Source organism: Platichthys flesus, chromosome 3 (genome assembly GCF_949316205.1).
Source record: "Platichthys flesus chromosome 3, fPlaFle2.1, whole genome shotgun sequence".
Classification (NCBI taxonomy): domain Eukaryota; kingdom Metazoa; phylum Chordata; class Actinopteri; order Pleuronectiformes; family Pleuronectidae; genus Platichthys; species Platichthys flesus.
Genome location: NC_084947.1, coordinates 8,923,485 through 8,946,413, shown reverse-complemented (window position 1 = coordinate 8,946,413; position 22,929 = coordinate 8,923,485). Strand labels below are relative to the sequence as shown.

The 22,929-nt window shown below is 43.2% G+C and overlaps 2 protein-coding genes across 3 annotated transcripts; both read left to right on the top strand.

The window, feature by feature from the left end:
* The first annotated feature begins 1,512 nt into the window (after positions 1 to 1,512).
* Positions 1,513 to 9,261, top strand: rnf180a (ring finger protein 180a). Its single transcript, XM_062380160.1, has 4 exons — positions 1,513 to 2,676; positions 6,628 to 6,865; positions 7,795 to 7,920; positions 8,797 to 9,261. Exons 1-4 carry the CDS (start codon positions 1,729 to 1,731, stop codon positions 9,000 to 9,002), a joined length of 1,518 nt encoding a protein of 505 aa, XP_062236144.1. The 5' UTR covers positions 1,513 to 1,728; the 3' UTR covers positions 9,003 to 9,261.
* Positions 9,262 to 14,911: 5,650 nt separating this feature from the next.
* On the top strand, positions 14,912 to 21,339 carry rgs7bpa (regulator of G protein signaling 7 binding protein a). Of its 2 annotated transcripts, none has more exons than XM_062380048.1 (6): positions 14,912 to 15,139; positions 16,035 to 16,201; positions 18,909 to 19,066; positions 19,641 to 19,785; positions 20,098 to 20,168; positions 20,325 to 21,339. In XM_062380048.1, exons 1-6 carry the CDS (start codon positions 14,990 to 14,992, stop codon positions 20,414 to 20,416), a joined length of 783 nt encoding a protein of 260 aa, XP_062236032.1. In that variant the 5' UTR covers positions 14,912 to 14,989; the 3' UTR covers positions 20,417 to 21,339. The 2 variants fall into 2 exon arrangements, with proteins under 2 accessions (XP_062236032.1, XP_062236039.1); XM_062380055.1 differs by having other exon boundaries at positions 14,915 to 15,139; positions 18,909 to 19,039.
* Positions 21,340 to 22,929: the final 1,590 nt, after the last annotated feature.

Here is a 22,929-nt window from a genome sequence, read left to right as displayed (position 1 = left end):
ACGAGGCAATGATTGTAATAGTAGGATTCAACACCACTATAAACCCCCCAAAAAATATATGTATATATATATATTGAGTGGCATTATTTCTCGTTTGCAAACTGCCCCTCAGATCCTCTGATGAAGCTTTAGTGGTTGACCCAAACCTCACCTTGGACCTCAAGCTGCTAAATATGGACGGAGGCTTTTGGGATCTTTTGTAATTAGTTTTCAGAATGTTTATATATTTTCTAGTCGTACTGATTTAAACTGCCATTTCTCTTTGTCAGTTAATTAATCCATAATGTCTTATAAGGTATATTTTCCCTCTTACTTGATGACAAAACATAGTGAAGATTTTTTATTATGTGTTTTGGCACCCGTCAGAGGAAAAGACAGAAAACATGGGGTGGAGGGAGAAGGGAAAGCAGATCCTAGGCCAGAAACAAAGTATGTGAGTTATATTTTTATATTTAATTTGAATACCTTGTTTTCGGGTGAAAGAGGGGACAGTAGTTCATTGTTATAACTACTTGCATGACTTGTATTTTCATCTTTGTACCACTGCTGCTGAAAGCCGTGTCACCTCATGGGTTAGGGTCTCTGTCCAAGAGCTCCAGTTTCCTGAGGTCTTCAAAAGCTCCAGATCACCTTGTGACAACTGGTTTTAATTTGTGAAATGTCCGTTTGAAAGAGAATTTGAAACTTCACAATGTAAAATGAGAAGCACTACCTTACATTATCATTGTAAAGTCTTGCTCTGTCCTGTAGGACAGTGCCCACAGGGGTGATCATGTGATCACTTTGAACATTTTGTGAGCATAATGGATATGTAAATGAGGCTGAACAATTAAACATAGGAATAATCAGAAGTTGGACTGGTGTTCACCAAAGAACTAAAAATATACACTAAATATTAATAGCAGTCCTGTAAATATTATATTAGGTCCCATGAATCAGAGAATTTAGCAGCATAGCCTAATATAAACTAACCCTAAATAAAGCTTTGATTTCAGACTTTTCCCCTTAACGTTAGTTTCTTCTTCTGACAAAGAATCTTTTGTTCTCAACCCTTAGATTCTATATTAAGAGGCAGTAACGCAGCCTGTTGGGGAAGAAAAGAGCGATTGAACAGGTTTGACTGACATTTTTTATCTAAAACAGTTTCTCCTTGTCTAGAAGTTTCTTATGTGCAAGTCTGTCAAAGACGAGCCAGAAACAAAACGCAGACATCAAATGAAGGAACATTTATTATATTTATATGACAACTAAACACACACAACAGCAGTCACACTCTCCCTGTGTTCTGTTTATCAAGTGGAGAATGAAAAAAGCTGACACCATGGTATGGATGTGATAAAAAAAAAAGGTGGCTCTGGCTTTTTCATCTTATTTTGTGTGTTCAGTGGTTGCATAGAGTTTTCTATAGGTCACACAGGACAATAGTGAGGCCAGGAACTGTGCAACTATTGTAATGCGGCTCACCAGAGGGACTTTGTCTTTGTAACAGTGTGGAATGTCCCAGGGGGCTAACGGGTCCAGGACGGACCAGGCCAGAGGGCTTCACCGTGCACCTCCTCTGCACTGGAACAGTCCGTTTGAAATTCTCTGGAAACTCTATACGTCCAGAAGAAGTTGGAGGCAGAAACAAGACTGAAGGAAGGATGGCAGGGGAAAGACCAAGCTAGCTGGTTGAAGTCACATCAGACACGCTCTGCTGGGGCCTGAGGGGGCTGCAAGGCCAACGCCATGAGCTGCCATGCGGGGGCCTCTGGTGTGAATGGATCAAGCAGAGTTGGAAGTCAAGGAACTGAGGAAGCCAGTGAAGAAAGAGAAACGTACACCTCATGTTTAAAGACAGTGAGACCTTCTCTGAGGAGTGCAGATCCGGCTGGAGAGGGGAGGTTGAGGGATGGGGAGCATCTGATGAGACCTGCCCTGCCGGGGAGGAAATCCCACAGGAAGACCTGCAGAGAGGAAGGAAGAGGACGACGGAGAGCGGACAACCAAGAAACTGAGGAGGAGAGACACCGTGTTGGACATGTAGGAGGAAGGGACAGAGGAAAACAAAGGCAGAGGAAGACTGAGAGAACTGAGACACATGGAGATAGAGGGACAGGAAGCACTGGAAGTTCATCCAGCTGTAATTCTTTGGAAGCTGGAGAAGGATCACACAACTTCCAGAGAGGACACGCATGTCTCAGACCTCTCAGTATCGCCTGCTCCCAGACCACCCCGATCAATTTAAATGCCCAGTCTCCTCGGCCAACAATGAGAGCCGGGTCTTCTTCTCTCCCTCAGCCTCCCATCCAATCCAGAACCACACCTCTGTCTCCTGAGGGGCACCCTGCAGGAGCCTCGCACCGCCACCCGCTTAGTTCCTCCAGGGAGCCAGATCCTTTCTGGGTGGGGGTCAGAACGGGGCCAGCAACTGGGAGATCATCGCAGAGCCGTCATAGCACAGAGTTAGGAGAAGAGGAGGAGGGTGAAGAAGAGGAGGAGAGCGAAGATGGCGAGGAAGAAGGCAGCGGCGTTTTAGATGTGATGAGTCAGGCCGTGACCCCGGCAGTGGTGCCGCCCTGTGTTCCGTTTGGAGAGTGGAGGATGATTAAAAGAGAGAAGAACAGGATTAAGTGTCTGAGGAGGAGGCAGAGGAGGAGGGAGAGGTGGAGACAGAGTCAACTGGAGAGCAGACAGGTGAATGACGCAATTAACAGCCTTCTTATTACCACTCTCTGCTGAAGTCTTCGTTTACCAAATATCTTGCCAGTCAGGAACTACAGCAGAGGTGATTAAATGAATTTATATATAGTTTTTTTCTCCCATTTCTCAATTGATACAATAATCAAAGCAAATCCTATGTGATTTTTTCCTTGTGGCCACTGAAAACCTGGGAGATGAAGGTTCAAACATCTACTGCAGAATGACAAACGATTAGCATATCAAATCAAAGGTTCTTCTTGTCATGTGGAGTCTTTATCAGCACCAGAGTTCACACAGAAGCAGAAAAACACCACATGCAGTGGGTCTTTGATGTGGTTGTTGACTTTAGGGAACAAGTTGACACAGCAAAGTGGAGTATTTCCAGTGATGCTGTGAGATTTATATTAGTCGACCACCTCAGCACTTAAACTACCAAACTCATCCACTTAATGGTCTGTTTGCCTTTTTGGGATGGAAGCCTAATGCAGAAAAGAAAGCAAAAGCTGCCTGTGTGTGTTTGTGTGTTTGTGTGTGTGAGTGTGTGTGTGTGTGTGTGTGTGTGGTACGTAACAAAAAGTACAAAAATGTAATACTTCTCACTGTATTTATACTTTACAGCATAGAGTGTAGCTGCTGGACACATTTATATCTGTGTGTGTGTCTGACTCTCAACGGCCCTATCAGCACCAGGCTCATCTCAACAGCCATTGTCTGTGTGGTTTAAAGTGGGGTCACAACTGAATTAGTTGCACGATGAGGCTTGGGCAGAGGGCCCTTCAAAACCGGGCAGACAAAAGAGCAGACTCCGCTCTGATTGGCTGCTGCAGATCTGCAGTCGTGTCGGCAGGTTGAATTCATTCTAACTGCCGAATCACAGACGGCTGAACAGAATTAGCTGCTTAGACACTGAGAATATCCATTTCTTAATTCTGCGTCCCCTCCTGCTGATTGCATTGTTTTGAACTGAGAGCTTCCTCTCTCTGGCTCATTGGAGGTGGTGTGCTGACGTTCAGCCACGATGTGGTTATACACATCTCACATACTCTAACAGATAGAATTGTGTCAGTTGTTTCATGATGAATCCACCCACAGGAAAATGCGTCTAATTTGCCCAAACGTACCCAACATTTATTGCACACGTAAACTATAATGTGTTTTCAGCAGAGTGTATCCTTGCTCCTTGCATCTGCTGCCAGTCTCTATGCTAAGCTAAGCTAATCCTGCCCCAGCCTGCCATGCAGCTCCACATTTAATGCATATTCAGAAGTTGGTATTGATCTTCTCACCAATCTCTCAGACAACCACTGAGTAGGGATATTTTTCCAGTTGTTTATTTGTTTGAACTTGATTTATTCATGAGGGACTGAAACGAGCTGGCCTGCTCATTTGTCATTATCAAAGTTTGTTGAACTTGCATCGTGTTATCTTTGCTCTGTTAAACTTATCGCCTACTGGGAGCGGCGCAGTCCAACCACAGCAGTGCTATCAGCCAGCATCACATCAGCTCGTAGGAGGGTTGCTGGCAGTTCAACAGTAGCTGTTCTCATTCATGTATTTCTGCTTTGTATGGACCTGAACTCTCTGATCACAAAGCCTAGCTCAGATATCAAATATGTACATTTCAGTTTTGACAAAGAAGATACTTCATTTATTCTTCTCCCATCCTAACTTTACTGCGTCCCTGTTACTTTGCCTACTTGGTTTGTGGAAAAGCTTTGCTGGAGGTCAAAGGTCAAAGCAGCAGTTATTATCATCCGTGTTCCCACAGGAAGAGGTTACATCCTGTGTGGTGTGAGACGATTAGTGCTGCATTATTAGACGCTGTCGGTCTAATTGCTGTTATAGAGAAGCTGAAATGTGGTTTAAGTTGCAGTAAGTTTTTTTATCGGAGGAAGAATTATGATTCCTTTATGTTTATTCATTTTCAATTATTCAGTTTTCTGGAAGAGTATAGCTCCTACATGAAGCTCCAGCCATGCTACTTCTTTTATTCCACTTTTAAATGTAACCAAGACAAAGCTCCAATGATACAGTGCATGTAACCAGGGGAGAGCCTCGGAGCCCGTTATAACCTGGGATCCACACGCTCTGGAGTCTCTCCAGTGTTAATGACACACCTTGGGAGGCAGGGCTGGTGTGACAGGGAACTCCCTGGAGCTCCCCCTGGGTGAGAGAGTGGTAATTACCCTGCACGCACCCCCAGGCTTTCTCAAATTTCGAGCTTCAGACATTGCTCCCCAGGGCTCTGCTGTAACAGGTCCACGGAAGCATTGGGGGGGGCCAGGCTACTGTTCTCAAAACGAGTTCTGATGCATCCTCTCATGTGAGTTAAAGCTGGGATTTGGAAATTTCACGATGAAGACACTGAAGAAGAGGAGAGAGATTTCAGGGGAAGGGGCTGCCAGATGAATTGTGCTGCATGAAGTAAAAGCTTACTACTTTAAAATACGAGGCGATTGACCATGAGCAGTGTACACAAAATGTCTTCTATCTAACAGAACGTTGATGCCTGACCTCTGAAAATCCTACGAAAGATTGCTCAGTAATAACAATATCCTGAGATGCTGCTTCTGTTTCCTGTGAAGTGGATGGAGGTTGAACTTCAGGGTCAGATTGCTCTCTCTGTGTTTGTTCTGTTCAGTAAGATGTGAGAAAATGAAGATGGGCGCCTCACTCCACTTAACTCACACCTGACACACCCGACGTCTCACACACATTATTCTGCTGCACAGGCAGGTGTCAAAGACATTTACACTCGGATAGGGTCAAATAGAAAAGTACCCAGAACAGAAGAAAAAAAAAATTCACGCAGATTTACTTGTGATTGGTGCAGTGACATCTTGTAGTGTTAATGTACGCTTAAAGCCCTGAGTCTGGATTGTTCTCTGTTATTCTGCAATATGTCTCAGAAGTTTGCTGTATGTAGAATTTTATTTTTTAAATCCCTCATGGCACCAGAGGCTTGTGTCAGAGATCAGCTTTAAACTCTGAGCCCAAAAATTGAACTCTGAAAGGTGAACCTCGGTTTAATGAACTTTGAGTTTGTGCATGGTGGTTGTCAATGGAGCTCCCATACTCACCTTGGAAACAGGTACATAAAAAGCAGCGCTTCCTTTTTAATCCAATGAAGCTAGAAACTTGAATCATGACACTGGACATTAATCTAAAAAATAAATGGCAGCAGCAGTGAAAGATTCCTGAGTTACAGCACAGCACCAGACAGCATCTCACTCACAGATATCCCATAATGTCCAATATGATATGTGAACTAGGATAGGGACGTTCCATCAGTGGCAACGATCAGAGAGAAATTATTATTCATCTTAATGCGTCTGAATATTCACTCAGTTTTATGTATCTGTGCAGGGAAACTGCAGTGTCGTCTGAATGTCTCAGTTTTAAGAAGACATACCAGATTCTATTCTGAGCTGAGAATCTTGTTTCTTATGTTGATGGATGATTGGTGGGGATGGGAAAAAGAGAAACTCAGGGTTTGCTGATGAAAACCTGCCAGCGAGCAGGTTGGGGTCACACACAGAGTTACCCTCATCTCAGGATTATCACACACTTTTCACGTTTTCGCTAAACCTGCTTTCAAGGTCCAAGTAATCACAACCCTGTGCTCAATATGAAACATTGGAATTAAATTGAATGGAGTTGTGAAGTTGGAGAAAAGCTTAAGAATTAGGTTCAGTTAGAAATGTCATTTTTATTATTCTCATATTCTCATAAAATCTATTTTTATTTGAATTGTGACACTAATCCAATTTGAATCTCAATCCAAAACATAAAAAATTATGACATCAGAACAACATCGACTTGCACGTGAACACATGCGTGCGTGAATCTATGCACATAAATATTAATCTGCATTAAGGAGCATCTCTTCAGTCATGCAAGGAGACATTTGTTCACAAACATGGATGCTTCCCCCTCTGCACCCAGAGTTCCACAGGAAACCCGTCCAGCAGCAGCAGTGAGGACGAGGAGGACGTGAGCGCCGGGGACAGAGAGGGTTACATCTGCGCTGTGTGTTTGGACGTGTACTTCAGCCCGTACATGTGCCACCCCTGCAACCACGTCTTCTGTGAACCCTGTCTGAGGACGCTGGCTAAGAACAGTCCCACCAACACCCCCTGCCCCCTCTGCAGAACCATCATCACGCACGTCTTCTTCCAGAAGGGTGAGCTAAAGGCCAATAAGGACTTTATTCTTAACTCTTCTTACTTATGCCTCTCTTCAGTAGTCTTGATCGAATTATAGCTGCCAGTAAAAAGTCTATTAAAAACTAACCCCATCATGACTCAGTAACATTACTTTCAGATGAATATAATGTTAGAAAAGACACATAATTACATGTATATTTGCAGCTTGATGACGTGTCAGCTGCATGTAAGCAGAGGGCCCAGCTGCACATGTCCCACAGGGAGCATGGTAGACCTTTAGTTCAGCTCCGATCAGATGAGTAACACTGAGAGGACGGTGTCCCACACAAACTGAACATTTCTATCCACTGCTTTCTGACTTTCCTGACAGAAACCATGAGCGCTATTTCCGGAAAGCATATTCTGATGAATTAAGTGAACGCTATACACTGTTTTAACACAACACAATACTGTTATATCATGTGCACTTTCATGCTGCACACAGATATGCATATTTTATGAGCCCTCACGATCACTGCACACTGATTACATGGGACGGAGTCTGATTTGGTCAAGTCCATGAATGAGTAATGAAGTTCTGTGATTCACGGTGACCTACTTCTGGACCTGTGCAGGAGGAGAATGTGAGCGGCAGGGACTCGGCCGCGGCCATAAAAAGATGAGAGTGGCCGCGGTTACCAGAACTGCAGGCACACTGAGGACTCTTGTTGGTGATTAGGTGACAAGGATGGTAGATTGCATTCTTGTTTTGATTACCAAAGCCAAGGTCACACTGAGACAGAACAAGGAGAGAACGAGGGAGTCGAGTGCTGCTTCATCTGCTGCTTCTTTTCTTATTCTTTCGTTTTGAATACAATGAGTAAATCAAACATCATCTCCCCAGCCTGAAGACAAGGGAAGGGGTGACTGAGATGCCTCTACGTTTATCTCTTTGTCTTTCTCACAGAGCTGAACCAAACGGCGAGAACGTTCTTCCCGAAGGAATACCTCTCCAGGAAACAGAATTTTCAGAAAGCGAGTTGTGCCAAGTGGCCTTTACCGAGCTGCAGGAAACTTTTCCGTATCTTCGGAGGCAAGTTTCTAACTCCTGTCCCCATGAGACTGTTGTATTACCTGTGTTCAACTCCAGATACTCTTCTATATATTAGTTCAAAAGTCTGTGGCCTGAAAGAATGACCACACCCAACAAAACATCAAAAGGCACTTATTGTTGTAAAATTAATCAACTGTAACTTGAGATTTTATACATTTTAAATCATCCACACATTTTAAGTGCATATAATAAAAATATTTCCCATTGCTCACTGTAGATATATCAACTTGTTAATATTCCTAGTGGATTCTTTTAGATAGATGGGTTTCATGGACTTTCAGGAACTTTAATTATTGTCAGGTGATTATCCAAACATCAAATAAACTCCTACAAAATCAATGTCAACTACTCAGCTGCAAACAGATAAGTGGATATTGTTCACTACTGATTCACTTTACCCACCTAAGAAGTGTTTCACTGGCCATCCACCCAGCTACAATTAGTTTTCAGACTTTTAGTTATTAGTTTCTGTATATGTTATTTTTTGTTGTTTCTATGCTATTTCTACAGTGACAAATATATAATTGTAATTGGCTAGAATGATCCAATTATTTATTCTGGAGCTGCCTTAGAAAACAAACAGGTAATGTGTGTGTGATCACAGAAGGTATACATTTTTCATTATTTTATTATTTGCCCAATTTCCCTGGAACCTCAGCATGTGATTCTTGGCGTCTTCAATAGTAACCTGCCATTTTTTTTTTCAATCTTTTCTTGTCAACATTGGAATCCATTCTCACATTCTTACATTAATACAAAGAGAAAATTATCGTGTAACTATTTCACAGTGTTTTTTTTCATCACGTTTTTGGCTGGAATGTAATTTTGAGTTTCCTCATTTGTCGCCCAAACCAGGTTTCCAGCGACAACCCAGTCCCAACGCCAGACGCCAGTTCTCCCGTGGAGGAGGCTTTCGTCTGGATGCTCTGGACTTTGAGGAAGACTCTGGAGGCTGGCACTTTGACATGGACATGGTCATCATCTACATCTATTCAGTCAACTGGGTCATCGGCTTCTTCATATTCTGCTTCCTCTGCTACCTCTTCTTCCCTTCTTTTTGACGCTGCTGGAAACAGTGAGATCAGAGAGAGAGAGGGAATAGAGAAGACACTCCAGGACGAGGGTAAAGTAAAGTTAAAGGATATATATGCAGTAGTATATCTACACTGTAGGTATGTATAGATTCCAAGCAGGTGGGACGGAGTGGTGGAAGGAAAACAACAGTGTACCAGCTTGTGGCTCTCATTAATAAATGATCTAAATGGGGAAATGGTGTAGGGTCTGTTTGGGAACGTTCTCTGTTCTCCGTCTCCACATGATGCTCATCATGAACTACGAGAGGACACGGCCCTGGGAGAGAGTAGCTCTTCAGCTAGAAGACAAATGACGTTGTGTGGTGAAAGCCAGGAGCCCCTGGAAGCCACAGGACCGACCATCCTTCTCTCAACCAGGAAAAACATTACCATTGGAACATGGAATGTAAGAACAATGTACCAAACAGGGAAAACCTTTCAAATAGCACAAGAGATGAAAAACTATAATCTTGTACTAATGGGCATCAGTGAGGCAAGATGGACACAATCAGGCCAGAAAAGATTAATGAGTGGAGAGCTGCTGATTTACTCGGGCCATGAAGATGACCATGCCCCACACACAGAAGGGGTAGCCCTCATGCTATCAAGAGCCGCACAGAGAGCACTGATAGAATGGGAGGCCCATGGACCAAGGATCATCACAGCATCGTTCAGAACAACAAAGGAGAAGATAAAGATGAATGTCATCCAATGCTACGCACCAACGAACCCCAGTGAAGAAGAAGAAAAAGAGGAGTTCTACGACAGGCTTCAGAACATCCTGGACAAATATCCAGAGAAAGATACCACCGTCCTCATGGGTGACTTTAATGCAAAGGTAGGAAAAGTAAACATCGGATATGAGGAGGTGATGGGAACACATGGACTTGGAGAAGCAAGCGAAAACGGAGAGAAGTTTATGGATATCTGCGCACTGAACAAGCTTGTTATCGGAGGCAGCATCTTCCCACATAAGAGGATACACAAAGCAACATGGGTATCACCAGACCACACAACAGAGAACCAAATAGACCACATCTGCATAAGCAAGAAGTTCAGAAGATCACTACAGGATGTGAGAGTTAAAAGGGGGGCAGATGTAGCATCTGACCATCATTTGTTAACTGCTAGACTGAAACTCAAGCTCAAGAAGAACAAGACGGAGACAACAGCTAACAGACAGAAATACAATGTGAGCCTATTGAGGGACGCAGAAAAACAAGGGGAATTCAGACTGAAACTATCAAACAAATTTGACGTTCTCCAGGACCTACTTGAAGACGAAAACAGCATCGACAGTCAGTGGCAACATATTAAAGACGCACTAATATCCACATGCCAAGAAGTGGTTGGCTACAGGAAATTCCAGCAAAAGGAGTGGATATCTACAGAAACCCAAAAAAGAATCCAAACAAGAAAAGAGAAGAAAGCACTAGTGACAAACAGTCGTACAAGAGCATCCAAGGCAAAGGCACAAGAAGAGTATACTAATATCAATAGAATGGTTAAGAGGAGCATTAAGGCGGACAAGCGGAAATACATCGACAACCTAGCCGAAGAAGCAGAGGAAGCAGCAAGAAATGGAAACATGAAACAGTTGTATGACACCACCAGAAAGCTGTCGGGCAAATACAGCAGGCCACAAAGACCGGTCAGGGATAAAGAGGGAAACAGCATTAAAACAAAGGACGGACAACTACACAGATGGGCAGAACACTTTGAGGAACTGCTAAATAGACCCCCACCAGTAAACCCACCAGATATCCCACCAGCACAGACCGACCTCCCCATCAGCTGTGACATACCCAGCAGAGAGGAGATCAGGAAAGCGATACAGCAGCTGAAGAGTGGGAAAGCAACTGGGCCAGATAACATCCCGGCAGAAGCCCTAAAGGCAGACGTTGGTATCACGGTGAGCCTGCTGCATCCACTCTTCAAAAGGATCTGGGAAGAAGAAGAGATACCATCTGACTGGAAAGAGGGCCTTATTAACAAGCTCCCAAAGAAAGGAGACCTGGGAAACTGCAACAACTATAGAGGGATCACCCTACTCTCTGTGCCAGGCAAAGTGCTAAATAGAGTCATCCTGGACAGAATGAAGGATGCAGTTGACCACCAACTGAGAGACGAGCAAGCAGGATTTAGAAAGAATAGGTCCTGTGTCGACCAGATTGCCACTCTTCGCATTATCATAGAGCAGTCACTAGAGTGGAACTCCCCACTCTATGTCAACTTTGTCGACTACGAGAAGGCATTCGACAGTGTACATAGAGAGACCGCATGGAAGTTATTGAGACACCATGGAGTGCCCACTAAGCTAGTGAACATCATTGAAAACAGCTATTCTGGAATGACCTGTAGAGTGATACATGATGGACAGCTCACGGAACAGTTCCAGATCAAGACTGGGGTCAGACAGGGTTGTCTTCTATCCCCATTCCTGTTTTTACTAGCCATTGACTGGATCATGAGAACAACAACAGAACAAAGGAAGAACGGAATCCGATGGACATTATGGACCCAACTGGATGACTTAGATTTCGCAGATCACCTGGCACTACTGTCACATAGCTACCACCAGATGCAAGACAAGATCAATACACTCGTAGAGACTTCCTCACAAGTAGGACTTAACATCCATGAGGGAAAAACTAAAAACATAAGGATAAATACAACTAGTACGGAACCGATCACCCTTGGTGACACCATGTTAGAAGAGGTAGAGTCCTTCACCTACTTGGGGAGTATCATCAGCAGTCAGGGTGGTACAGATGCAGATGTAAAAGCTAGGATAGGTAAGGCAAGGACATCATTTCTACTTCTCAAGAACATCTGGAACTCTAGAGAGATACGGGAAACGACTAAAATCAGAATCTTTAACTCCAACGTAAAATCCGTCCTGCTCTATGGGGCAGAGACATGGAGAATCAATAAGATCACAATAAATAAAGTGCAAACCTTCATAAACAAATGTCTCAGAAGAATCCTGAAAATCTACTGGCCAAACAAGGTCAGCAACAACGATCTGTGGACAAGAACAAAACAACCCCCAGCAGCAGACGAAATTGGACGAAGAAGATGGAGATGGATCGGGCACACATTACGCAAACCAGAGTCAAACACCACCAGACAGGCTCTGACCTGGAACCCTCAAGGAAAGAGAAGCAGAGGACGTCCTAAAAACACCTGGCGCCGGGACCTTCAGGCAGACACAAAGAGACTGGGAGGCACCTGGTCGCAGATAGAAAAGAACGCCAGCGACCGTGAACTCTGGAGGTCCCTTGTCGACGGCCTATACCCCAGCAGGGGTGCTACAGGCACTAACTAACTAACTAACATGATGCTCATGCAATGTGGGTTGCACAACATGTCCCGTCCCTGTAGACTGTGGATGCAAGTTAGTATCATAGCCTCTTAGTTGCAGTGTTTTACTTTACACTCAAATGAAGCTTTTCTTGATAGCAGCATGGCCAAGTGGACTAGACTTTTAGTGACATATTCATTTCATTTCTACAGTAGTATAACTGTGCTTTCATTAAAACTCAGAATGTAAGAGTGCCTCAAGTGAATATCCCCATGGTATTACTGTAATGTTAAATAAATGTATTAATACCTACACCTCAATATAACAAAAAGAAATAGAGGAATAACATGAGTAAGCACTTTTTGGAGTCAGTGAACAATATCAAACCAACATTTTGCTCTCTGGTGTGAATTTGCACCATTTGTTTTGATGTTTCATGAACTTTTGTGTTTAATCTCATCGCCGTACATCACATCCTTACTACTAGAATATTTGTAAATGGCAAATCATCTTCATTTTTGTAAATAATATATCAAATGTGTATATTAATAGCTGAGGAGGAGGAGCTAAACATAAACAAATATATTAAAACATTTATTATGAACCCATTGTACATTTGTTTTAAATATGTACCATCAAATATTTAGTAAATAAATGATATTTAATATAATGATCACTAACTGTTTTTGTTTAAAAAAAGTGTGTTTAGAGTCGTGAGCTAATGAGTCAGATGAAGGAGTCTGGTTTGTTGACAGTTGGATGATTTGGGGCCATTGTTGGATCTCTGCCTTCCAAAGTGGCGCCGGGGACGTAAAATGTAAAGTGTGTCTGGTGCAGGAAACAGAGCAGCTCCAGATGTTCAGTATTTGTGCTGATTCTAAGAAACGACTCTTCCCTTTGCAGGAGTTTCGTGACGACATGTTCAAGGCTTCAGTGAAAGAGTTTTCTTTTCAATTTGGGGGATGAGGGGGATTTCATTTAGCCATTTAACACTGATTACTGTGTGTTTTATCTGTTTAAATTGAATGGATGTGTTTGGAATAAAAGCCATTTAAGATGAATCCACTGGTTTACTAAGAAACCGTGTTAACAGTGAGATTTCTTCTCAGAGATCAACACTTAAATAATCTGTTTACTACCATGTGCATCTCTGTGTTAATGCTGCTGTGGGTGAGTGTCTAAACACATGATAGCGTTTATAAAACTTTCTTTGGGTTCACATTTGTGAATACATCACAACAGGGATGTATACACTGAAATGGAACAATTCAAAAATATCTTCCACACACTCTCCTCTTTTACCTTTTACTGAAAATGACACCAAATTAAATCTACTAAAGTAAATTACAGATGCATGAAAAAATACAACCCACCATCCATGTAAACAACCTTAACTGGATTTAGGTCACAATAAAGATTCAAACCATTGTGCCAGTGGTAATCAATAGGTAACTGAAGTGTATGTGTAAAGTGCATTGCAACAACAAGGCAACAAAGGGGTTTCAACATAAATTATTAAAGGCGCCATGACAAATTGTAAGAGCAACAAAAGACAATACAAAAAAGAGGCATTTAAAAGGAAATTCAAACATAGAGAATAAAAGATGAGAAATAATAGCGTGAAAGTAACAGCTTGAGATGAATAATCATTTGATTTAAGAAACAGGAAAGTGTTGCAGCCGATCCGCAGTTTACTGGGAGCTTTACTACATGTGAGGTGCATGAAGAAGTCTAATGAAGTGCACATTAACATCGCCACTGTGGTTTGCATGTGATTGCACTTGTTGTCTGGGTGGAGACAGGGGCTCGGTACATGTCAGCAGCTCCCATGCAGCTTGAGGAGGGGGTCTGACTGGACGGGCCTGATTAGTATTCCGTCCTTTGGGTGTGCAGTGTTTCCAGCCACAGAGCCACGTCAGGCCTGCAGCGGCTGCTCGTCTCCCTCCAAGGTTAGAAACAGGCCCCGGCGACGAGCCCGAGCCACCTGGAGCTGAATCCGCAGCGAGACGCCAGGATCTAACTTCTGTCTCTCTCCCTCTGGTGGGGACGTTGCGCTGCTCTCCCGCACAGGGGCGGTGAGGAGGCTGCGCGTCAGCGGGGATATCGGCTGTGCTGCGAAGGGAAAGATCGCTATCGGCCCGTCTGTACACTCGTGCTTAATGGAAACGCGCAATCCCAAGAAATGGTTGCATCTGGAGAGTGTCCTTGAACGCGAGCGTCTCCTCCCGACATCGGCGCGTCAGAGGCGACCCCTCAGCTAGCTGGAGTCCTGGGTCTGGGTGTGAACCTCCGCTGTGCACCGTGTGCTGCTGGAGTGAAGGTGACTCGCGCCCCGTCGCAGTCGAGGCAATGCGGAGAGGAGTCGCAGGCGCTCATCCGGCACTTTCTCTGCGCTCCGAGGCTCGTCCGGGAACTGACCCGCTCCTCCTCACCTACTAGCCGGGAGGAAGGCGCACAGATACACCCGTGGAGAACAGTCGAGGTAGTGTTAGAGGGGGGAGGTGAATCGCTGAGGAGAAGGTGAACACCCAGGTGCTGGGGAGGGGAGGGGGGGTGGTGTGTAGAAAGTGGTGGAGTTTGGAAGGAGAGAGGAGGGGGGGGGGGGGGGAGCGAGCTGGATCGGACAGAACCCGTTCCGTACTAGGGCTGTTTTGGTAGTGGGTGTGTATGCATGAGTTCTGCATCGAATGGGCGCAAAAACCGCCCCAGATCGGCCGGGAACATCTTCCAGATCGGCAAGCCTCCGCACCGGGAGCCCGAGAGGAGGGAGAGCACGGAGAGTACCCGCAGAGCCCAGCGCGCCGTGGCCGACTGCAGGATGGTAGGTCTGCGACACGTCAGATGAGGATGCTATTACCCCGCAGCTTTCTTTCTTTGTGCCATAGGACGCTCGGCTGTCCCGCGGATGCAGGAGACACAGGCTGCACACACAAAATATTTTGAAAGAGACTGCAACCTGGTCGAGCCTAAAAATAGCTGTGTGCATTTGCGTTGCTTTGTCGAAGCCAAAGTGGTCGTCTTTGCGATTTGCATTTGCATGGTGATTTTTTAATTTTTTTTTTCTCTTCCAAATTTGCTTGAATGTACCGGATGATCCGCGGAGGTGCATGTGTTCGCGATCATGGCAACAGATGTCCTGTGTTTTGACAGATGCGGGCAGCGGGGATCATATGTGTGCAGCCTGCTTCACCCTGTCATACATCAGCGAGCGTCATGGAGACTCGCTGCTCGTGTACACCTCGATACAGCAGGACGCTCTGCAGGAGGGATTAAACGAGATATTTGTGCACCAGGCGCAAGACCTGCGGGCTGCATGTGCAAATATCACAATTCAGCATAATGGCACCAACGTCCAATATTTATATAGTTAAAAAGGTCCGTTCATGCATGCACGCTGAATTTGCAGACTATTTGATGAATCTCGTTTTTCAGCACATAATTCTGGATATGTGCAGTGTTGCAAGTTTTGAAATACAACTTCTGCTGAAGCATATCTCCGTGCACCTGCAGATTATTTATACCTATGGTGCACAGAAAGAAAATAGAACAAGGCTGGCTGTGGAGTGCTGCTCTAGGCTGGTCTTTAATGTTGAAAAGTAAATTACATGCAGGCTAAGGGAAACATTTTTACTGCAGTGACCAGAAACCACGTTCAAGCACAAGTAGTTTGTTACATTCCAATAACATGTAGTTTGTGTGACTCTATCCTCTCAAAGATCGTCCAGGAGTTCAATACCCTTGTGGCTCTGTACCGTGAACTGGTCATCTCCATCGGCGAGATCACTGTGGACTGTCCGTCTCTGCGGGCCGAGATGCTCAAGACCAGGACCAAAGGCTGCGAGATGGCGAGAGCGGCTCATCACAGCCTCTCCTTGATATCTGGGTGAGTTTGGCACAGCCCCTGTCCACAGTGCTTAGAGTGAACACCTCTCTGCGCCTGCAGGAAGTTGTAAAAGTTGTTCACGTGACCTCTAATGTGCATGAGCATACACACTTTTAGGCATGGGCACACTTGAGCATTCAGAAATCATCCAAGTGGCTTCATGAGAGTGAAACTAGTGAGTGTGAAGAAGTGAGGGAAAGAGATTGAACAGGAGTTGAGCTTTTAAAAACCCATGACATCTCTAATTGCTGCAGAGGTCAGCTTTAACAGGAAGCACCCACAACAACAACATATTGCATCTGACCACGTCCCATTAGCCGGCACTAAAACCTTAATGCACAAAGTGGAATGGAAGTGGCAGATAATAGTAATGTTGAGACAATCAGTTGTTTTGGATTGTTGCTTTCAGTGTATTGTGAGACTGTGTGTGTGTGTGTGTGGGGGGGGGGTGTTTGTGTGTGTGTGTGTCTGTGTGTGTGTGTGTGTTCAACGCTGCAGCAATAATGGATGTGCTGTTGTTTTGTAGTGTTCAGAGAATCTGAATCTTGGGTTTCTTCTTTCAGCGATAACCAATTATCCCATAATGACACTCAGATTTGAAGTTGTTCCACTATCACCCAGAGAAAGTTTTCTAAATAAATGTCTATTTTTGGTGAAAGTCTGTGGACTAACAGCTCCTCCAGATTGGTGCCAGTAGAACAAGGGCAGAGTGAGGCTGGGGATTGGAAATTCCTCAGCAGGGACCAACTTATTCTTAAAAAAAACATTAGACAGAGAGAAACCAGTGGTGGGAAGAGTTTTTAAGGATGCATGCAATGCTATAGCTGCCAAACCAGCCAGGCAGTGTTGCAACAGAAGCAGCTTCAGGTTTATTCCAGCTGTACAATTAAAAACTACAGCTGGAGAAAATCCCTCCGATATTTCTTATCAGAATGAGTTTGTATCTGTTCTCCGCTCTGCTCTGCTCTGTAACCTATTTCCTGGCTCAATAATTAATCCACTTGTTATATCTTATAGTGATGCAAGAACGCACATCCTTCACTGTCCGTTACATGCATGACAAAATCGTACCATTTAATATGTGGCGGCTTTGAGCTGCATGTGCGTGCCGTTCTCATAAGGTTCACCAGTAAGTTTGTCCGCTGCATATTCCCCGTCACGCAGAGGCACGCACCACACAGCAACCACTGAGGAGGGGGGGCTGCTTCTTATACAAAAGCTTCCTCTACGCATTGTTTGAAACACTGTTCTTTTCTTAATATATGGCTCATAATTAATCAGCTACACAGCTACACTTGTCCCTTCAATACAATACATTCATTTCTGTGGTTGAATCTCCCGCTGCTGTAGTAGCTTCACAGAAGAATCAGCATCAACATCATTAACATAATCGTCCCCGCCACGTACCCTGAAAACATCCGTAAAAGCTGCACAGGCCGTTTCAACATCTGTCTCCACCACTAGACTCAGAGCTCGAGTTAGACAGCACAGATCATTCCCCTTTAATCGAATAGCGCCAGTGTGTCTGAATGGTGAGAGCCGATAAGCAGCATAGCATCGATGGCAGCTGTGCTTTAGTGACTGCAGACGGCAGCACTGTGACACATCATGGATGGGGAAGGAGAAGCTTTGCTGATGGAGGAGGGGAAGGCAACAGCAGGATCTGTGTGAAAAAATATTTGCACCAGGTGCAAGTTTCGCACCTTCGCCGCTGTCACTCTCCCAACGTGATATCACACCTGCATGAATATCACCTGCTGGAGTTTCCCCTTTGAAAACCAGATTCTTATGACTGTGATGCCACTGTGGTGTCTCATAAAAGCCAGAGATCAGTTCTGGGTAAAAACCAAAATATTCTGATGCAGTGTACGTTCTTCCTCCGTGCATTTTGTCTTTATATTCTCACAGTGACAGACAGGAGAGATGCAGCAAGTAGTGATTTAAAGTTACAGAAACACATTATTGAAAACACAGCTGTTCTCTCATCTGAAAGTTTTCATTTCGGTGTCAGATGGTAAACCCTTTCTCTACATTTGAGTATACCTGCCCTTCAGGCTGTTGATCACAGTAATGTACCCACAGACAGTCAAACTGTACAGGACTTGTCCTGATATCTTCTTTTGATATTTATAAGATTAATAAATAAGATATTTCAAAATAAAAGCATTCTTTTGACAGTTATGGTTGGCTGAAATTACGTAAAAGAAGCACATGAGGAAAATTCTGTATTCAGTAAATGTCTGAATTACAAATGACGAGAGTAAAAATCAATTAAATTCTTCAATAATAATAATAATAATAATAATAATAAATAATAATAATTTAATGTAATGGAGGTCAATCTGGAAGAATATTTAAGGAATAATTAATTTGGCCTGAATTTGACCGTTGCTACTTTAACTTTATTACTTGCGATACTATTGTTTAGAAATTTACATTTATTTTAAATCATCCAGGTTTTTGCTCTTTTTTATTTCACACTGTCTAGAAGGATTGTGCTGAACATTACTCCTTTGAGTGGAGTTGCTACCAGTCAAGTAAGTGGAGCTAAATGAGGCTGAACTCAAACACAGAGACACAAAGAGGTGATCTATGAATCTCTGGGTAATAAATCAAGTCAAACCTTTTTCCAAACACTGTAATCCTAATCCATGAAGCTGATCTTCTTGTGCAGCATCATCAGGTTTGCCACTGTGTACTGTTTCAGGCCGGAGGACGGGGAGATCCACCCTGAGATCTGTCGGCTCTTCATCCAGCTGCAGTGCTGCCTGGAGATGTACATCACAGAGATGCTCAAATCTGTCTGCTTGTTGGGATCCCTGCAGCTCCACAGGAAAGGTGAATTCACGGAGAAGCCTCACTGCAGTAAGAGATTTTAAATAGCGTCGCTATATATTTGGAAGAGTTTGTGCTAATTTATATAACATAGTGTGTTTTTCATTGTTAAATTAATTAAGTGAAACAAACCAACTCTTTAAATTAATGAACATCAACATTATTCCTCTGATACCACGAGCAGCCTGATCAACAAACTGGATTTGTGAGTATTTATAAGCCTGGACTATGAGGTATGGACTCTACCTCACAGCAAGAAGGTTACAGTTAAAATCCCGGCTGGTGTCTTTCTGTGTGGAGTCTGCATGTCCTCCCCGAGGTTGTGTGGATTTTCTCCGGTTACTCCAGCTTCCTCCCACAATCCAAAGACCTGCAGATTGGAGACATTCAATTGACCATAGGTGTGAACGGTTGTTTGTTACTATATGTGGACCTCGGAATACACTGGTGACCTTTGACTTTGCTCCCATTTAATGATGATTACTGATCTTAGGGGTCAATTGAGGTCAGCTCTTTTCTTCTTTGCCTGTTCTCCCTTTCCGTCTGTTGCGATGGCTGACGTGGTGGCACATGTCTAAAAGTAGCTGCTCCATGTGTGCCTCAGGTAAGGAGTCCTGCGGCCCTCCAGGGGTCGACGGTAAGATCGAGGAGAGCTCAGACATCCCCATCCTGGAGGACACGTCTTCCTCCCCCACTGACTGTCCTCAGCTCTACTGGCTGGTGGCTAACGACATAGAAAACATAGAAAGGTAAGTAGGAAATAAGTGTTGTGCGTTTTCATTTGTTTGTTGAGGTGTGAATTGTTGTACATGGTTATATTTATTGATCAAGCACGTGTGGTCAGCACATGATGTTAAGTTTGCACGTGAGTAATTTTTTCAGTTTTAATGACTCTTCAGGGTTGAATGATCACAGTTGCATTAATTGTTTGCAATCCAACATCATTACATCAATATCAGGCAAAATGTTAGTCTTTAAAATACACATATATGTCATTAAAGCAGCTTATTTATTTGTTTCACAAATTCAATTAAAAAAAATCCTTATTTGTGTTATTGCAGGGACATGAGGGAGATGAAGAACCTCCTCAGTAAACTCAGGGAGACAATGCCTTTACCACTGAAGAACCAAGGTAAGAGAGAAGCCCAATACTTACTCCACCTTCACTGTCTTTCACACAAATAAGCACAAACACACACTTCAGTGTCACAGAGCGATGACAACTTTTATAATATAATACTATGGCTTCAAAGCTAAAACTAGCCTCCCCTGTGTTGTTGTGTTCCAGACGACAGCAGTTTGCTGAACCTGACTCCCTACCCACTGGTCCGACAGAGGAAGAGGAGGTTCTTTGGGCTCTGTTGCCTGGTAACCAGCTAAGGGGCCCCACCTTCGTGGTAGGAGGCGGCCACAAAGAAACCATTACCCACTGTCCTTCACCACTTGTGTCTCCCACCAATCTATTACTGCCATTTTCAAATATATTGTCTCTTTCTCTCTTTTTTTCTTTTTAAAGGCTACCCATTTTATAATTTTATTTTGTAATACAAAGAAGAATTGTAACTGCAATGTGATGAAAACAAAAGTTATATACTTTTATTTTAAGATATTTTGCAACGGATTTTTCTTGTTCAGTGTATTAGAGAATGAGAGATCCATGTTCAATCACTTCCACAAATCGGAGAGAATGAAGTTAGGATTCACGTTATAAAAAGGGAATATAACTGTTAGTTTTTGTCAGAAAAATGTGATGCGTTATGAATTTGTCCCGTCTGAGGTTTGACAAAGGTGTCTGACTAAGTTCTTCTTTTGTCAGCCTGAGGTGAGAACACAGGTTTGTGCCAAGTAAGTCTGTCTAGTGTCACAATCTCTATTTTCGGTTTCTGGCTGTTTTTCTCCTAGATGTACTTAATTTAGTCTTCCATAAACCAAGAACCTGTACCCAACTTTAACTTTCCAGCTTTGAAACAGAATATAAGATACAATACTCAAAAAGAAAACTTCTTTGCACACAATATCTATCTATAAACCGTGACATTAGACTTGTATATACTCATACTCTTTACGCAACGCTCTTGGAGTTATTTTCAAAGTTGAAGTTGGTTAGTGGAGAGTCTTTTGGTTAAGATGAGTAAGGAGGGTCTCCCTGTGTCTGAGTCAATCAGTGCAGACACAGGGCAGGCAGCATGGCTCTTGCTTATAAATGATAGTGATTGATGTTTAGGGCACGGTGAAGGTACAGTAGTCCAAGCTGATTTAGGTCATTTTACATTGTTAATAAAACTTTTGTTATTGAAATCCAATTGTGTGTATCTTTGTAAACTCCTTAAATGTCCAGTGGGGGGAGCCAAACCACCAGAAGACAAACTGGGATTAAATCCCAACACCTCACAGGAACGAGCCGGTCACCTTCTTTTGCTGCTGGATTTATGTATTTATATTCCAGGAAAGGAAACACGTCATGGTTGATCAGGGATGGATATGGTTTCACTTATAAATCCTCACTAAGGTCAAATCAGAGTGGTGGCACGTATAACCTCCATCTCAGTTCAATTCAGTTTTGGTTGTATAGCACCAAATCACAACATATATTACCTCAACTCACTTTTCATTCTAAGATAAAAACCACGATATATAAACAACAGTTCCCGCAATGAGCAAACAGAGAAAATAAATCCCCTCGGCAGGAGGAGACCTCGAGCAGAACCAGAGTCAATGTGGGCGAACCATCTGCCTCGGCCTGTCGGGATGAGCGGAGAAAGGTGGCAGAGAGGAGTGAGAGAGAGAAAGACCAGTAACAGTTGTGTAACCGTCATATTTAAGATCTGTCAGGCTGGTTGTTTTATGAAATTATCTGTGATATTTACAGATGTAATGATGTTATAAAGGATAGCAGCACCTTAGTAGCAGTAATAAGAAAAAGAAACGGGAGAGAAAGCATTTAAATAATAGTAAGAAGAAGAAGAAGAAGAATCAAATGAAGAGAAATATTAAGAAAAAGTGAAAGAAGAAGAAGCAATGCTGTGGAGGTGTTAAAGGTTCAGAGTGTAGAATTTAGTGACCTCTAGTGGTGAAGTTACATGTTGCGGCTCAATGCCCCTCACCTCAGCCTCCCCTTCCACACATGAGAGAGAACCTGTGACAACCTCCACTTCTCATAAAAACTCAAAAGGTGATTAGTTTTCCCAGTCTGGGATACTGTAAAAAACATGGCTACCTCAATAACAAGTGAAAACATCACTAAGATCATTTTATATAACTGTTCTATATAATTGTTTTGCCAATAGATACAGATATAGGAGGTCACACACAGGTAGAGTGAAGATGCTCAGACTTAGTTCAGTGACCAAACATGAACTTACTAATGTGTTCTCCCTTTTTTTGTAACCTATTTATTTAGTGTTCTTTGGAATGAATTGGAGTTCAAACACACTGGGAGCATAAAGTATCTGAGTACTTCACCACTGTTTATAAAACACTAAAGGGCGGCAGCATCTGCAATAGAGATCAAACTTGTGGAAGGAAAGTTCTTCAAATGTGAACAAGTTGTTTATTGATGTAACAAAGATCTGAGTTAGTCTGCAAACAATGGACGTCTTTGAAAGGATTTTATCTGACCTTGATTCTAAAGGTCGTGCTTGTTGCTATAACAGCTCCCATCCTGTTTTTCATGCTAATATCCAGATTGGGACATTTTATGGAATGTGTTCTGGGAAACAAGTAAAGTACTAGAAGCAGAAAAACAACTGGGATTGAGCCACCTGGCAAAATCTAATGGTTACACAATCTTATTTTCATGCAGTTAAATATACAGAGATAGAACATTCATTTACATTCAATTTAAGTATGTTACATGGTAGATGTATAAATGTATAAATTCTAAAAGGTTGTAT

Bases quoted from the DNA above. Each gene is read 5' to 3' on its own strand.
- rnf180a (XM_062380160.1), top strand. From the start codon at position 1,729: ATGAGCTGCCATGCGGGGGCCTCTGGTGTGAATGGATCAAGCAGAGTT. The intron at 2,677-6,627 runs GTGAATGACGCA...CTCTGCACCCAG, and splicing joins GTCAACTGGAGAGCAGACAG to AGTTCCACAGGAAACCCGTC. The intron at 6,866-7,794 runs GTGAGCTAAAGG...TCTTTCTCACAG, and splicing joins GCACGTCTTCTTCCAGAAGG to AGCTGAACCAAACGGCGAGA.
- rgs7bpa (XM_062380048.1), top strand. From the start codon at position 14,990: ATGAGTTCTGCATCGAATGGGCGCAAAAACCGCCCCAGATCGGCCGGG. The intron at 19,067-19,640 runs GTAAGAGATTTT...TGTGTGCCTCAG, and splicing joins CACGGAGAAGCCTCACTGCA to GTAAGGAGTCCTGCGGCCCT. The intron at 20,169-20,324 runs GTAAGAGAGAAG...GTTGTGTTCCAG, and splicing joins TTTACCACTGAAGAACCAAG to ACGACAGCAGTTTGCTGAAC.